Source organism: Haematobia irritans, chromosome 4, assembly GCF_050003625.1.
Source record: "Haematobia irritans isolate KBUSLIRL chromosome 4, ASM5000362v1, whole genome shotgun sequence".
NCBI classification, from domain to species: Eukaryota; Metazoa; Arthropoda; class Insecta; order Diptera; family Muscidae; genus Haematobia; species Haematobia irritans.
Window position 1 is genome coordinate 179,302,237 of NC_134400.1, and position 17,405 is coordinate 179,319,641.

A 17,405-nucleotide genomic window follows, 5' to 3' on the forward strand; every position below is an offset into this window, starting at 1 on the left:
TAGGAGGATCTAACCGCTTTGGGTCGACTTGTATTGGCATTGGCTTGCAGATGCTTGCAATCAGTACAACGCGATAATGTTCAATCAAGCATTGAGATGGTCTCACGTCACTATTCCTCCGATTTGCGCAATTTTATTGTGTAAGTATTTTTTGTTTATGGAATAATTTTTTATGATTACGACAATTTCGTGGCACGCCTATCGCACACCTCTTATCCGCTCTGCCTAATTCAGTTGCCAATCATGCGTAAAACTCGTATAGAAATAATAGAAATGATTTTAGACAATTTTGAGCACTATTCCATACACTCCATAAAATACAAATGGGAGGGATTGTATCGCAGTTTATTCAGAAGTTACCTAAAAGAATATGGGGAAATATAGCATGATATCAAAGATATGTGTCTAGGTATAGTGACAGCCTTTCTTTCAGGCTCACTTAGGCCATTCAGTCCATTGTGTTACCACAGTGGTAATCTTCTCTTTTTGTAACAGTTCTTTGTGATTTCATCCATTTTTTTTTTTTGTGTTATGCTTTGGTACATAAGTTTGAATCCAGATCAAGAAACTCTTCGACTAGGATGGGGAATGTCTAGATTGATATGGTGGTAAGTCGGATAGGTTTAGCTGGGTAAGCGTAAAGGTGAAGCGTGCCATGTGGCCCTTGTTTGCTGATGAAACACACATCAGCTACGCTGCTATCAATTACTGATAGATAGAAATTGAGCCGGCTGCACTTACCTGATCTTGGTTGGGCCAAAACTACCTTATCGCGGGAAGTCTATTTCCTGGGTGGGGAGGACAAGCTCTGAGAACAGGATTAACCCCGACCTCATGAATCCCTGTACCAGTGAAGACCTGTCAGGAATGCTGCCTGGTCTAGAGGATATCTTTTGTAATGCTGGGTATAGTGGTCTAGAAGGTGAAGATAAACCCTTATATTCCTAGGTAGTGGTCTATCCACAAGATGGTGATTTGGATGGTTACTGCGATAACTACCCAGGTGTACTGCCTTGGCAACATGTAATTGTGTCTACGCCTAGGGATGATCTTAGTATCAACATAAAGGTGATCCAGGGGTGTACTGCGGAGACATCCTGTCGCAGTTCTAAGGACAGTATTATGACAGGTCTGTATGTATTCCACTGCGTGTCGCTTGTTTGATGTGTCCACAGTGGCCTTGCATAGTTTGCCATTGACCGACCAATTGCCTTATATATAGTCTAAAAGGTTTCTCTGCCCGAACCCAAGTGCTGCCGGCAAGCTCATCAGTGTACGTGTTCTTTCATCCACATTGCGGCAAAACCACTTAGAAAAGCTTTGAAACACTCAGATATGTCACCAACATTACTGAAAGGGGATAGGTTAGGTTAGGTGGCAGCCCGATGTATCAGGCTCACTTAGACTATTCAGTCCATTGTGATACCACATTGGTGAACTTCTCTCTTATCACTGAGTGCTGCCCGATTCCATGTTAAGCTCAATGACAAGGGACCTCCCTTTTATAGCCGAGTCCGAACGGCGTTCTAAATTGCACTGAAACCACTTAGAGAAGGTTTGAAACCCTCAGAAATGTCAACAGCATTACTGAGGTGGGATAATCCACCGCTGAAAAAATTTTTTGGTTTTCGGTCGAAGCAGGAATCGAACCCACGACCTTGTGTATGCAAGGCGGCATGCTAACCATTGCACCACGGTGGGGATAATCCACCTCTGAAAAATTTGTTGTTGTTTGGTCGAACGGTGGACATGCAAACCATTGCAATCTGCAATAAACTAGGGATAACAAGTACATACGGCCGTAAGTTCGGCCAGGCCGAATCTTATATACCCTCCACCATGGATTGCGTAGAAACTTCTACGAAAGACTGTCATGGACAATCGAATTACTTGGGTTGTGGTATCTTAAAACTTCTTAACATCGTTTTCTAAATTGTGAGTTAGTCCATACGTGGTATGTTTTAGACAATACGTAGAGAGCCAGAATTGAAATATGGGGGCTATATACAATTATGAACTTGATATGGACCAATTTTTGTGTGATTGGGGATCGATGCTCTTCCAAGAGGCTCCGGAGGTCAAATCTGGTGATCGGTTTATGTGGGGGCTATATATAATTATGGACCGATGTGGACCAATTTTTGCATGGTTGTTAGAGGCCATATACTAACACCATGTCCCAAATTTCAGCGGGATCGGATGGAATTTGCTTCTCTTAGAGGATTCGCAAGCCAAATTTGGGGGTCCGTTTATATGGGGGCTATACGTAAAAGTGGACCGATGTGGACCAATTTTTGCATGGTTGTTAGAGACCATATACTAACACCATGTACCAAATTTCAGCGGGATCGGATGGAATTTGCTTCTCTTAGAGGATTCGCAAGCCAAATTTGGGGGTCCGTTTATATGGGGGCCATACGTAAAAGTAGACCGATATGGCCCATTTGCAATACCATCCGACCTACATAAATAACAACTACACACAAAAAATTTTTTTTCTGATTCAATCACGAAATTAATTGATCCAATTAATTTTTTAATTGAAATGTCTTCAATCACGAAAATGATAGTATCAATCACAGTTTTAATTGGGCATAGAAAAAATTCTTGATTAAAAAATTAATTGATTTCATTGCCAAATTTCAATTAATTTTTTAATTGATTCAATTAAAAATTTAATTGATGTTGATTGCAAAACTCAATTAATTTATTAATTAAAAAAAGGTAACTATTTTCAATTACATTCTGAATTGGCTTAGAATTTTTATTTGGATTAACAATTGATTGTTTGAAAAAAAAAATTTAATTAAAAATTTAAAAAAAAGTGTTCATCATCATAAACTGACTTAGTCTTCCGAATGTGATTAAAAGTTAATTGTATCAATTAGAGGTCTGCATCGAATAACTTTTCAATACATGTATGCAATTCGCTGTCGAATATAGTACATACACTGTCTTTCTCTCAGAGCGCAAGTAGTGAAGTGAAGAGAACACTTGCTTGTCAAATACCACCAAGTACTTATCCGAAACAATATGTGTTCCGAAAAAAAGGAACAATAAAAATGTAAGTACTTGAGAAAAAGTACAACATGGATTCTCTTCACTTCACATGGTACCACAAGTATTGCTCAGTTATGAGCGAAGCAAAACTTTCCATTATTATTAATCATAGATATGTATGTATGTCACATATTTCATATATTTATGTATGTCACACACTTACCTTAACGTTTGCCGTTCTTTATATCAATCCGAAAACATATATTATGGAGAGTAACTGTTTTCTTGTATTTCTGAAACTGCACGTGGTACATGGAGTACTCTATGAAGTTTTGCTCTCGCAACATACTCGATGTGATCACTCTGAGTACACTTCAATAAGAGACAAAGAGGAATATGTGTTTGTTGGTAGTGAAGACATCAGAGTAGCAACAAGAAGTTACTCGTGGCTTTTGGTGTTCATTAAAATGTGTACCAATTGTTTTGCGACTCTCTCAAATATATGTACTCATTTAGCAAGTACACGTGTACTCTGCATTAACAATTGGAATTGTGCAGACCTCTAGTATCAATTAACTTTTTGATTAAAAATTTTAAAATGTTCAATGATTGACTTAATTAATTTAATGTTTCTATCTTGATTAAAAAGTTAATTGTACCAATTAATTTATTAATTGAAAAAAAATTCAACTTCAATTAACTTTTTAATTGGAAATATTTTGGTGATATTTTTTTCTGTGTACTTGTGCCAAATTTCAAGTCGATAGCTTGTTTCGTTCGGAAGTTAGCGTGATTTCAACAGACGGACGGACGGACATGCTCAGATCGACTCAGAATTTCACCACGACCCAGAATATGTACACTTTATGGGGTCTTAGAGCAATATTTCGATGTGTTACAAACGGAATGACAAAGTTAATATACCCCCCATCCTATGGTGGAGGGTATAAAAAAGTCGAAAGTCGATGAAAAGGGGCACGTGATGTGGACCTTTTGATTGAAATAAATGTCAAAGGTAGGCTTTTTGATAATCTCAAATGTCGAAGAGTTGATTAATTTGGAAAGTCTAAAAATGACTTCTTAAAAATTTAAAAAAGTCGAAAAAGGTCTATTTTTTGTCAATCCCTAGTATAATCAACATATATTTCACATAAAAATGTAGCACTTAATTGTTTTATATTTATTTTCTTAATTTATTATAATTGTAGATCTTGTAATAAATTAATAAATAAGTTCAAATAAAAAAAATTAGCACAACATCTCTCCATTTATAACCCTTTACAGATATCTATTCACAACGACACAAAGACGTTCGGTCACCGACTTAATGCCTATGATTGGTGCACGATTTTATACGCAATTGGATGCATTGCAAGCTCAATGTGATATGCAAGAAGATGAACTCTCTAAGGAAATGGAAAATGGACGCCTTTACAGAATACTGGTTAAATTGAATTGTATTAATGAAAGGCCAGAGTAAGTAGACTTATTATGAAAAGTCAAACTTAATAGAAACATTCAATTTAATTGTTTTATTTTTCTCCCCTTGTTCGAAGGTTTAATTTGGACTGTACCTGGTCTGAAATTGGTGATAGATATATGTTGAAATTATTTCGTGATTATTTGTTTCATTCCGTCACTGAAGAAGGTCGCCCATGGTTAGATCACGCACATATTGTACAGTGTTTGAATAAACTTGATGCTGGCTCATTAGAAAAGGTAAGTTGACCTATAAACTTTATCTCTTTCTCTCTCCATTCATTCTCTCTCGAAATGGAGAATATTCGAAAGATTTTTATGGTGAGTTTGTGTCAACACACAAACAATAGCAAAGAAAACAAGTAAAGAAAGTCTAAAGTCGGACGGGGCCGACTATATTATACCATGCACCACTTTGTAAATCCACATTTTCGATACTATATCAAATCCGTCAAATGTGTTGGGTGCTATATATATAAAGGGTGATTCTTTTGAGGTTAGGATTTTCATGCATTAGTATTTGACAGATCACGTGGGATTTCAGACATGGTGTCAAAGAGAAAGATGCTCAGTATGCTTTGACATTTCATCATGAATAGACTTACTAACGAGCCACAACGTCGAATTTTCAGTGAATGGGCCCTAGAAAAGTTGGCAGAAAATCCGCTTTTTTATCGACAAATTTTGTTCAGCGATGAGGCTCATTTCTGGTTGAATGGCTACGTAAATAAGCAAAATTGCCGCATTTGGAGTGAAGAGCAACCAGAAACCGTTCAAGAACTGCCCATACATCCCGAAAAATGCACTGTTTGGTGTGGTTTGTACGCTGGTGGAATCATTGGACCGTATTTTTTCAAAGATGCTGTTGGACGCAACGTTACGGTGAATGGCGATCGCTATCGTTCGATGCTAACAAACTTTTTGTTGCCAAAAATGGAAGAACTGAACTTGGTTGACATGTGGTTTCAACAAGATGGCGCTACATGCCACACAGCTCGCGATTCTATGGCCATTTTGAGGGAAAACTTCGGAGAACAATTCATCTCAAGAAATGGACCGGTAAGTTGGCCACCAAGATCATGCGATTTGACGCCTTTAGACTATTTTTTGTGGGGCTACGTCAAGTCTAAAGTCTACAGAAATAAGCCAGCAACTATTCCAGCTTTGGAAGACAACATTTCCGAAGAAATTCGGGCTATTCCGGCCGAAATGCTCGAAAAAGTTGCCCAAAATTGGACTTTCCGAATGGACCACCTAAGACGCAGCCGCGGTCAACATTTAAATGAAATTATCTTCAAAAAGTAAATGTCATGGACCAATCTAACGTTTCAAATAAAGAACCGATGAGATTTTGCAAATTTTATGCGTTTTTTTTTTTTTTAAAAAGTTATCAAGCTCTTAACAAATCACCTTTTATAAGGTTTTTGTCCCAAATACATACATTTAAATCTGTCTCCATCTGAACAAAATTTATAATCTATAGACTTAAAATTTAAGTCGGTTAATGCCCTGGGATGGTACATTATGTTAGTAAACAAATATGGGAAACATTTTAATCTGAACCAATTTTGAGGCAACTTCGCAAAAGTGTATTTATGATTTATCGGTCGATAGATATGTATTAGGTTAGGTTAGGTGGCAGCCCGGTGTATCAGGCTCACTTAGACTATTCAGTCCATTGTGATACCACATTGGTGAACTTCTCTTATCACTGAGTGCTGCCCGATTCCATGTTAAGCTCAATGACAAGGGACCTCCCTTTTATAGCCGAGTCCGAACGGCGTTCTAAATTGCACTGAAACCACTTAGAGAAGGTTTGAAACCCTCAGAAATGTCAACAGCATTACTGAGGTGGGATAATCCACCGCTGAAAAACTTTTTTGGTGTTCGGTCGAAGCAGGAATCGAACCCACGGCCTTGTGTATGCAAGGCGGGCATGCTAACTATTGCACCACGGTGTCTCCCTAGATATGTATTAAAAATTAAGTGAAATTTGAGTCACTTTTAAAAGTTTTCGACTTAGCAGTGGCGATGTTATAAGGAAAATGTGGGTATTTTGGACATTTTTGCCCAAATCGGAAAAGCATGTATATGGAAGCTATATAGAAATCTGAACCGATTTCAACCAAATTTGGCATGCATACTTAGTATTTTAATTCTACTCCCTGTGCAAAATTTCACGTAAATCGGACTACAACTTTGAACTCTGTGGTCATATGACGGAAAATCGGGCGAAAGATATATATGGGAGCTATATCTAAATCTGAACCGATTTCAATAAAATTTAGCACACTTCACCACACTACTAATTGTACTCCTAGTGCAAAATTTCAACCAAATTGGGCTAAAACTCTGGCTTCTGGGACCATATATGTCTATATCGGGCGAAAAATATATATGGGAGCTATATCTAAATCTGAACCGATTTCAATCAAATTTTACACACTTGACTATACGATCAAGTGTTATGTTTGTGCAAAATTTCAAGCAAATCAGGGTAAAACCATATAAGTGTATATCGGGCGAAAGATATATATGGGAGCTATATCTAAATCTGAACCGATTTCTTCCAAATTCAATAGGGTTCGATTCTAACTGGAGCTTGTGCCAAATTTGAGGGCGACCTAGACTTTGATCACAAAAATGTGTTCACAGACAGACGGACATGGCTCGATCGACTCAGGGACCCACCCTGAGCATTATTACCAAAGACACCATGTGTCTATCTCGTCTCCTTCTGGGTGTTGCAAACATATGCACTAACTTATAATACTCTGTTCCACAGTGTGGCGCAGGGTATAAAAATATGCTATAAGTACTCCACCCGTTCGGAAATATTGTACATAACGCGACCTATTGTAAGAAATAATGTTTTAATGTTAACCCTTTGACTACCGATGTCCACTTAGGAGGACATTCGAAAACGACAACAAACTCTATTTCCCCACTTAGTTTCGATTTATTTCCCAATGTTATTTTAAAGAAGAGGCTTTAATCTAAATAAGCTATAAATATTTCCCATATTGATGAGCACTGAAATGCTTTTTTATAAACTTGTTAACAATAAACGAAAAATACGAAAATTTGAGACAATTTTTCTACTGTATGTCTCTGGTAGATGGACATTCATAACAAAACTATAGCCAATATTTTTCCGGTAGGTCCTCAAAATTAAAAATTTTCTACATGTTGTTAGTGCAAAAAAAGTAAATAATAAGAAAGAATAGTAAAAAAATAAGAAAAATTAAAATTTTTAACATTGGGTTTGTTTCGATAGTGAAAGGGTTAATTACTCCAGCTACATTTTTATTAAACTTATTATTTCGAATAGTAATTTTAATTTCTGTTTATATTCTTTCAGGTTCAACTCATGTCACGTGATGAACAATCGGTTCTAATTGTTACTTATGCTGAGCTCAAAAATTGTTTGGAAAAAGCGTTCTCTGAATTAATGGCCAATGCTGCCTCATAATGATAGGTAACGTGCTATATTAATGGAATCCCATTTTTCCTTTAGTCATTCTGTTGTACAGTGAAACACTACCTTTTATCACATTTGGATATATGGGTCTTAATGCTAAGACCCCTAAATGCTAGTGCTAAAGCTGCCTGTGATTAAAATTTCGTGAAAAAAATTCAGCAACTCCCTTGGATGGGGCTAAAACAGATATCGCGTGCATGGGTGTGTTTGAAAAATAATATCGGTTCGTCAGTACGTGAATAAAATTTCCGCGAAATCACGCTCACAAAATATTTAATACTTAGGTTAGGTTAGGTATAATGGGCAGCCCGATATTTCGGACACACTTTAACTATTCAGTCCACTGTAATACCACAATGGTGAGTGCTGACCTTCATTACAGTGAAACCACTTAGAGAAGCTTTGAACACTCAGAAATGTCATCAGCACCGCTGAAAAACGTTTTTGGTGTTCGGTCGAAGACCACGGTGACAATGGTTAACGTTTAAGCCCGATCGTGTGTGAGTGAACATATTCTCTGATGAATGTGCGTAAGCCCGAATTAAATTTCCCTCACGGGACGATTGAGGAACTTTGCAATAAGAATTGAATGTATCTGGGGAAAAGTCAAGTAAGTTTGGCAAATAAACGTGTTCCATGTGAGACTAAATTAGGTTTTGCATATAATGTATTTCATATGGATCTTGCTTTAGATTTCATTCACGTGCATATCGAGGAACTCTACATGTGTGGGTCTGAGTCAAGTATGTTTAAAAGAGTAACGTGTAGATTTGTATGCCATGTGGGCCTTGCTTTCAAACGGGATACCACCACATCAGTCACGTTGCTATCAGTTCAGCATAAATAAAATTGGGGTGCATTAGCCTTGGCTTAGGTAGGTCAGGTCAGTTATAGTGGCAGCTCGATATTTTAGGCTCACATAATCTTCTCAGTCCCTCGTGGTACAAAAGGTACTGAACTTCTCTCTTATCAATGAGCGCTACCCAATTCTATGTTTAGTTGAGTGACAAGGGACCCCTTTTATATAGCCAAATGCGAAAAGCGTTTCACAATCACGGTTGCTACTCGAGCCAAAATTTATCTACCAAAATTTGGGGGAAAATTACGAAATATTTGAATTTATAGAAAAGTTTGGCAAAATTTTATTTTTATAGAAAATTTTGTCAAAAATTTATTTCTATAGAAAATTTTGTCAAAATTTTATTTCTATAGAAAATTTTGTCAAAATTTTATTTCTATAGATAATTTTGTCAAAATTGTACTTCTATAGAAAATTTTGTCAAAATTTTATTATTATAGAATATATTTATTTCCATAGAAAATTTTCTCAAAGTTTTATTTCTATAGAAAATGTTCTTAAAATTTTATTTCTATAAAAAATTTTGTCAAAATTTTATTTCTATAGAAAAGTTTGGCAAAATTTTATTTCTATAGAAAATTTTGTCAAAATTTTATTTCCATAGAAAATATTATTTCTATAGAAAATTTTGTCAACATTTTATTTCTATAGAAAATTTTCTCAAAATTTTATTTCTATAGAAAATTTTCTCAAAATTTTATTTCTATACATAATTTTGTCAAAATTGTATTTCTATAGAAAATTTTGTCAAAATTTTCTAAAATTTTCTCAAACATTTATTTCTATAGAAAATTTTGTCAAAATTTTATTTCTATAGAATATTTTGTCAAAATTTTATTTCCATAGAAAATGTTCTCAAAATTGTATTTCTATAGAAACATTTTGTTAAAATTTTATTATTATAGAATATATTTAGTTCCATAGAAAATTTTGTCAAAATTTTATTTCTATAGAAAATTTTGTCAGAATTTTATTTCTATAGATAATTTTGTCAAAATTTTATTTCTATAGAAACATTTTGTTAAAATTTTATTATTATAGAATATATTTCTTTCCATAGAAAAATTTCTCAACATTTTATTTCTATAGAAAATTTTATCAACATTTTATTTCTATAGAAAATTTTCTCAAAATTTTATTTTTATAGACAATTTTCTCAAAATTTTATTTCTATAGAAAATTTTCTTAAATATTTATTTCTATAGAAAATTTTGTCAAAATTTTATATCTATAGAAAATTTTGTCAAAATTTTATTACTATACAAAATTTTATTTCCATAGAAAATTTTGTCAAATTTTTCTAAAATTTTGTCAAAATTTTATTTCTATAGAAAATTTTGTCAAAATTTTATTTCTATAGAAAATTTTGTCAAAATTTTATTGCTATAGAAAATTTTGTCAAAATTTTATTTCTATAGAAAATTTTGTCAAAATTTTATTTCTATTGAAAATTTTATCAAAATTTTATTTCTATAGAAAATTTTGTCAAAATTTTATTTCTATAGAAAATTTTGTCAAAATTTTATTTCTATAGAAAATTTTGTCAAAATTTTATTTCTATAGAAAATTTTGTCAAAATTTTATTTCTATAGAAAATTTTGTCAAAATTTTATTTCTATAGAAAATTTTGTCAAAATTTTATTTCTATAGAAAATTGTGTCAAAATTTTATTTCTATAGAAAATTTTGTCAAAATTTTATTTCTATAGAAAATTTTGTCAAAATTTTATTTCTATAGAAAATTTTGTCAAAATTTTATTTCGATAGAAAATTTTGTCAAAATTTTATTTCTATAGAAAATTTTGTCAAAATTTTATTTCTATAGAAAATTTTGTCAAAATTTTATTTCTATAGAAAATGTTGTCAAAATTTTATTTCTATAGAAATTTTTTTTCAAAATTTTATTTCTATAGAAAATTTGTCAAAATTTTATTTCTATAGAAAATTTTGTCAAAATTTTATTTTATAGAATATTTTGTCAAAATTTTATTTCTATAGAATATTTTGTCAAAATTTTATTTCTTTAGAATGTTTTGTCAAAATTTTATTTCTTTAGAATGTTTTGTCAAAATTTTATTTCTTTAGAAAATTTTGTCAAAATTTTATTTCTATAGAAAATTTTGTCAAAATTTTATTTTTATAGATTTTTTTTTTCAAAATTTTATTTCTACAGAAAATTTTGTCAAAATTTTATTTCTATAGAAAATTTTGTCAAAATTTTATTTCTATAGAAAATTTTGTCAAAATTTTATTTCTATAGAAAATTTTGTCAAAATTTTATTTCTATAGAAAATTTTGTCAAAATGTTATTTCTATAGAAAATTTTGTTAAAATTTTATTTCTATAGAAAATTTTATTTCTATAGAAAATTTTGTCAAAAATTTTATTTCTATAGAAAATTTTCTTAAAATTTAATTTCTATAGAAAATTTTCTTAAAATTTAATTTCTATAGAAAATTTTGTCAAAATTTTATTGCTATAGAAAATTTTGTCAAAATTTTATTTCTATAGAAAATTTTGTCAAAATTTTATTTCTATAGAAAATTTTCTTAAAATTTTATTTCTATAGAAAATTTTGTCAAAATTTTATTTCTATAGAAAATTTTGTCAAAATTTTATTTCTATAGAAAATTTTGTCAAAATTTTATTTCTATAGAAAATTTTGTCAAAATTTTATTTCTATAGAAAATTTTGTCAAAATTTTATTTCTATAGAAAATTTTGTCAAAATTTTATTTCTATAGAAAATTTTGTCAAAATTTTATTTCTATAGAAAATTTTGTCAAAATTTTATTTCTATAGAAAATTTTGTCAAAATTTTATTTCTATAGAAAATTTTGTCAAAATTTTATTTCTATAGAAAATTTTGTCAAAATTTTATTTCGATAGAAAATTTTGTCAAAATTTTATTTCTATAGAAAATTTTGTCAAAATTTTATTTCTATAGAAAATTTTGTCAAAATTTTATTTCTATAGAAAATGTTGTCAAAATTTTATTTCTATAGAAATTTTTTTTCAAAATTTTATTTCTATAGAAAATTTGTCAAAATTTTATTTCTATAGAAAATTTTGTCAAAATTTTATTTTATAGAATATTTTGTCAAAATTTTATTTCTTTAGAATGTTTTGTCAAAATTTTATTTCTTTAGAAAATTTTGTCAAAATTTTATTTCTATAGAAAATTTTGTCAAAATTTTATTTTTATAGATTTTTTTTTTCAAAATTTTATTTCTATAGAAAATTTTGTCAAAATTTTATTTCTATAGAAAATTTTGTCAAAATTTTATTTCTATAGAAAATTTTGTCAAAATTTTATTTCTATAGAAAATTTTGTCAAAATTTTATTTCTATAGAAAATTTTGTCAAAATGTTATTTCTATAGAAAATTTTGTTAAAATTTTATTTCTATAGAAAATTTTATTTCTATAGAAAATTTTGTCAAAAATTTTATTTCTATAGAAAATTTTCTTAAAATTTAATTTCTATAGAAAATTTTCTTAAAATTTAATTTCTATAGAAAATTTTGTCAAAATTTTATATCTATAGAAAATTTTGTCAAAATTTTATTTCTATAGAAAATTTTTTTCAAAATTTTATTTCTATACAAAATTTTGTCAAAATTTTATTTCTATAGAATATTTTGTCAAAATTTTATTTCTATAGAAAATTTTGTCAAAATTTTATTTCTTTAGAAAATTTATGAAGTACCTCTTACTTGGAGAGGAATTCTTTGCAAAATCTACCAAAACATCAAGAATTCTACTAATCTACCAAACATTAAAAATCTACCATTTTTGGTAGAATTCTACTAACTGTGGCAACCGTGTTCACAATACGGCAAACCCAATTAGAGAAGCATCAATAAGTTAGAAATGTCACCAGCGTTTACTGAGTGGATGGGGCTGCGGTGCTCGCCACAGAATGTGTAGTGTGATTGGAAGTCCCTATAACTAGGAAGCTAAGCCTTGCGAAAAAGGGTCTGGTTTGCTAAATCCCATTTTCAAGATTTTAACAAATTTAAAATTACAATAGAGGGTGACTTTACAAGGCCTTATCAAAAGTACATAGCTCATCCCCTGATGCAAAAAATACGGTAAGAGGAATTTATTATCGTGTAATACATTACACGATGTGGCCGTAAGGCCACTTCAGAGTAGTTTTTGACTCCGAACTGTTGATACACACCGGAAACCCAGTGAATTGCATTCGCGGAATTTACTCTATAGCAGCGATGACTGTCCCAAAGATTGGGATGACAAAATGTGGTACACATCGAATACCTGCAGAAGTTAAAAAAATTAGATGTATGTACTATGCTAGAATTTTGGGCCGATTTCGACACTGATTTTTTCTATTTACCACTACAAGAAAAACGGAAAAGTGTAGCCTATAGATTAGGTTAGTCTTACTAAGGCTCTTCAGTCCATTGTCATGCTTATTGGTGAATTTCTCTTTATCACTGAGTGCCGCCCGATTCCAGGTTTGGTCGAGACTGGGATTAAACCCATGACCTTTTGTAAGAGTACAATTTTGTTTTTGCTTAATTTGCTAAAAAAAAAGTATAGCAAATGTTATTTAATAACTTTTTAACTTTGAATCTTAAGATAGTGAATTTATTCCCATATTTATTAAGCCATCATATCAAATGTAATTTTCTTATCCTTTTCTTCCTTTCTCGTTATTTTCTGGCTTGCGCTAATAGACTACCACCACAGATTTTCACTTCTTTTAACCTCCTCGTGAACACACAAATCTTCATTTACATCATCATCTACTACAACAAAAACAACAACAACAAAAGAAAATCAACTACCCTTCCCCAACGAAAATGTTACCATTAAAACAAAACCAGAAGAAAACCAGCAAGAAAAAAAAAATCTTAAAAAAATTATATAATTGTTAAGCTTAAAAGATTTTTTTTAACATTTGATTTGAAATTAATCATTGAAAAATCATATGAAAAGGCATCATTAGTAAGAAAACAAAACATGAAAAAAATTAAACAGAGACACCTATACGAACGAAACGAAATTAAGTGAAAACTTTCCAAAATAAAGAAAAAAAAAAGGAAAAAAATCTCTTTAACAAAAAAAATGCAAAATATCTTTAAAAAAAATATTGTTATAAAAATCGAAAAATAAACAAACCAACAAAACTATATTTTTACATAAAAAACGAAAACAAAGAGAAGAAACTAAACAAAAAAAATCCCTTTTTTGAAGAAAATACCGTGTGAATAATCAATAAACAAAAAAAAATAGAAAAACTCAATTCTCTCCAGATTATTGAAATCAAATAATTGTGAATTATACATACATACATACATAAACACTAAACAGGAACACATGAAAATAATGCAGCCATAGCATACTATGTAATAGAGGGAAATATATGTATATGGGCCTAATTGACAAGTTGTGAAGGTCTGGTGGAGGAGATTTTTTCTTTCTTTAAAGTAAGGCCAAAATTGTGTGTTAGGCTTATTTTTATTCTTGATTTTTAATTAATACAAAAAATGTCGAAAAATTGTAAAGAAACTCCGAAAACGAGCAGAAGCGTTTTGGATAATATATAGAGCTTACAAATAAGCATATTCATTTTCTAAAACAGCCCCTGATGGAATTTAATCACCTCGATAAAATTACACGGCATGTGTTTAGAGATCAAAAATAGGAATCTTTTGTCTATAAACCGCCATGAGTCGAATTATATTTTGTACACTATTTCCATCTAAAATAGGAATGTCAATCAATGGGGATATCCAAGCGATTATTTTGAGATTGAAAAGTCAAATATCCATGATGTCTATAATAATAATCGCGAATAATCGATATCAGGTCATTATCAAAATCATTATCCTTAAAATCATCGGCCTTATGGCTTTAAATTACCAAATTGAGCAAATAAAATGGAATGGATGAATGAAATCAAGTGATCCACTTTCAATATTGGTCAATATCGAATAGACGTCTTTTTAATTATTGCAAAAGTCGAAAAAGTACACTAATCGACTTTTGATATTGGCCAAAATGAAATCGGTCAATAAATGTTTGCTCTTGAGCCAAATTGTAATCCTTGAAAATTGTGAGCAATGAACTTTCCGAAGATCTGTTGATCTATTATGGTATATTCTGCTCGTCGTTATTGATATTTTATATCACAGAAAAAAAATTTCACGAAAATTTTTCCAATTAAAATTTTAATTGAGTTTTATAAAATATTCAATTAAAAATTTAATTGATTCAACAAATATTTTAATTGAAACAAAAATCAATCACAAAAATTAATAGTATCAATTAATTTTTTAATTGGATCAATTAATTTTTTAATTGACCGTCAATTAATTTATTAATTGATAGTATCATTTCTGTGATTGAAGACATTTCAATTAAAAAATTAATTGGATCAATTAATTTCGTGATTGAATCAGAAAAAAAATTTTTTGTGTGTACTATTGGAAATTCAATATTATCTTGTTTTCTATTTAATTACACCAAAATTGTACTCCCATTAGCCAGACCTACAACATTTGTCCGACCTATACATAGTTGGCATAGTATAATTGGAAAAAGTAAAAATGTAACAACAGCAACAAATCTTTGTAAGCGAAATTAGATCGATCCAAAAAAAAAAAATACAAAAAAGCATTTGTTGGCACTTAACTTTGGTATTTATTTTTATAAACAAAAAAATATTGTGTAAAAAAAATGATTTTAAGGAAAATATACCAAAATACAATGTAGAATGCAAATTGAAAGTAGGAATAATGAAAAGATTAACAAAATCCGGTTTATAGTTTCAATGAAGAAAATAGGTCATTATGGAAATTATCACAATCTACAGTCAGTTCTATAAGTTTTAATCTCTTTAAATTAGACCTTATACATTAAAATGTGCTACTAAAACAATATCTTCCAGAGTTTGTCGTCCTCATCATTAAGGCACTATTTCGAATTTTCAATGAAAAAATTTTGAAAAAAACATTAACAATCAAAATTGATTCATGTAAAATTTTAGAAAAATGGAAATTCCAATAGAAAACTAGGACTTTGGAAATGGAAAAATACAGATATTTTATCTTGTGATAATCACTAAGATCGTCAGGCCAAATGTAAAACCAAAATTATATCAGTCTTTTTTTAGGCTTACTTAATTTTCAGAGGCTTTAAATATTTTTACAAAAAAAATATGTGTGATTTTCTAATTCAAAAGATTGATTGTGAACTGATTTTTCCCCTGCCTATTTTATTACATTGGCAAAACATTTTATTTTTATTTTTTTTTTTATTATTATATTAATTTTCAATACAATTTTTTTTTAATAAAATGAAAATAATTTTATATGTATATAATAAAAATTATAAAATATTCCATTTATAAAAATCGAAATATCATTATTTTCAATTATCAATTTGCATTCTTCAATTTGTAAACAACAACAACAACAAATATAGATCAAGAAAAAGAACAAACCCACTATTTTGAAAAACAAAACATATTTTTACAAAGAAGAAGACAAAAAAGAAGAAAAAGAAAGAAAGAAAAAACTGTGAAATAGAAAGCAATCGAAATTTGTTTTTGAGATCACAAAATCATTTTTTTTGTATTTATTTAAAAACTTCTACTAAAAACTGTTATTATTATGTTTAATTTTTGTTATCACATTTTCCATAAAACACAAAATACAAATACGTACAAAAAGGCTCGTGTCTAAAGCAAAAAGTGGTATTTCATATGCCTATGCGCAAATTTCAAATATTCTCCTTTAATAATATTTACGTATCTATAATAATTAAGAATTTAATATTTTTCTATTTTATTTCGATTTTTTATGTAGCCTTATTTATATTGTTCAAAATCGTTATTAGGTGATCTCTTGAATAAATTTCATTGTTTTTTTTTTATTTATTTTAATATTGTTTTAAATTTGAACAACAAAAAAAAAAGCAGCACCACCTAACAAACAAAAACTGAAAACAGATTTTTTTAAGATTTCGGGAAACTTTATTTGCTAATCAAAATTGTGTATAAAATAAATCTACAAACAAAACAAAAACATTTTAAAAAAAATAAATATCTCTTGTTGTGCTAATGTTGCTTAGATTTGAATCTTCTAGAAACGATTTGTTTAAACATTTCCTCCTGTATTCTTATTCGATGCCCTAAATCCCCCAAAATCATACCATCGGATCCAAATTATACTTCTCTTTTTATAATTATTTTGAATATTATTTGTGAACGGTATATTTATCTTCCTTTAGTTTTTTTTTTCTCATACAACCTTTTTTTATTTTAGATATTATAAATTATTATTAATTATTGTACTTGAAAGTAAGACTTATATTTAATTATAAAGAAGAACAACAAAGTAAACATTTCAAAACAACAAAAAATAAATTATCAAAAAAATCTACAAAAAAAAATAATAAAATGTTTGAAAAAATTTTAAATCTCTCGTGTTTTATTTATAAAAGTTTGGAATTAGTGTTTTATTCTATAGAAATAAAATTTTACACTTTCTTTTAAGCATGATGCGCTTTTGAGAAGAAATCGGTTCAGATTTAGATATAGCTCCCATATACATATTT

General features: G+C 29.8%; 1 protein-coding gene across 9 annotated transcripts in view; it reads left to right on the forward strand.

Annotated features, from left to right (window-relative positions):
* The window catches only part of PAN3 (Poly(A) specific ribonuclease subunit PAN3), a 129,048-nt gene extending 111,781 nt beyond the window's left edge, over positions 1-17,267 (forward strand). For all 9 annotated transcript variants that reach the window (XM_075307369.1, XM_075307366.1, XM_075307367.1 and 6 more), the window contains 5 exons: positions 4-140; positions 4,285-4,476; positions 4,557-4,719; positions 7,841-7,957; positions 13,520-17,267. In XM_075307369.1, the coding sequence (XP_075163484.1) occupies positions 4-140; positions 4,285-4,476; positions 4,557-4,719; positions 7,841-7,951 (603 nt within the window). In that variant the 3' untranslated portion in view covers positions 7,952-7,957; positions 13,520-17,267. The remainder of the gene's footprint in view (positions 1-3; positions 141-4,284; positions 4,477-4,556; positions 4,720-7,840; positions 7,958-13,519) is intronic.
* Positions 17,268-17,405: the final 138 nt, after the last annotated feature.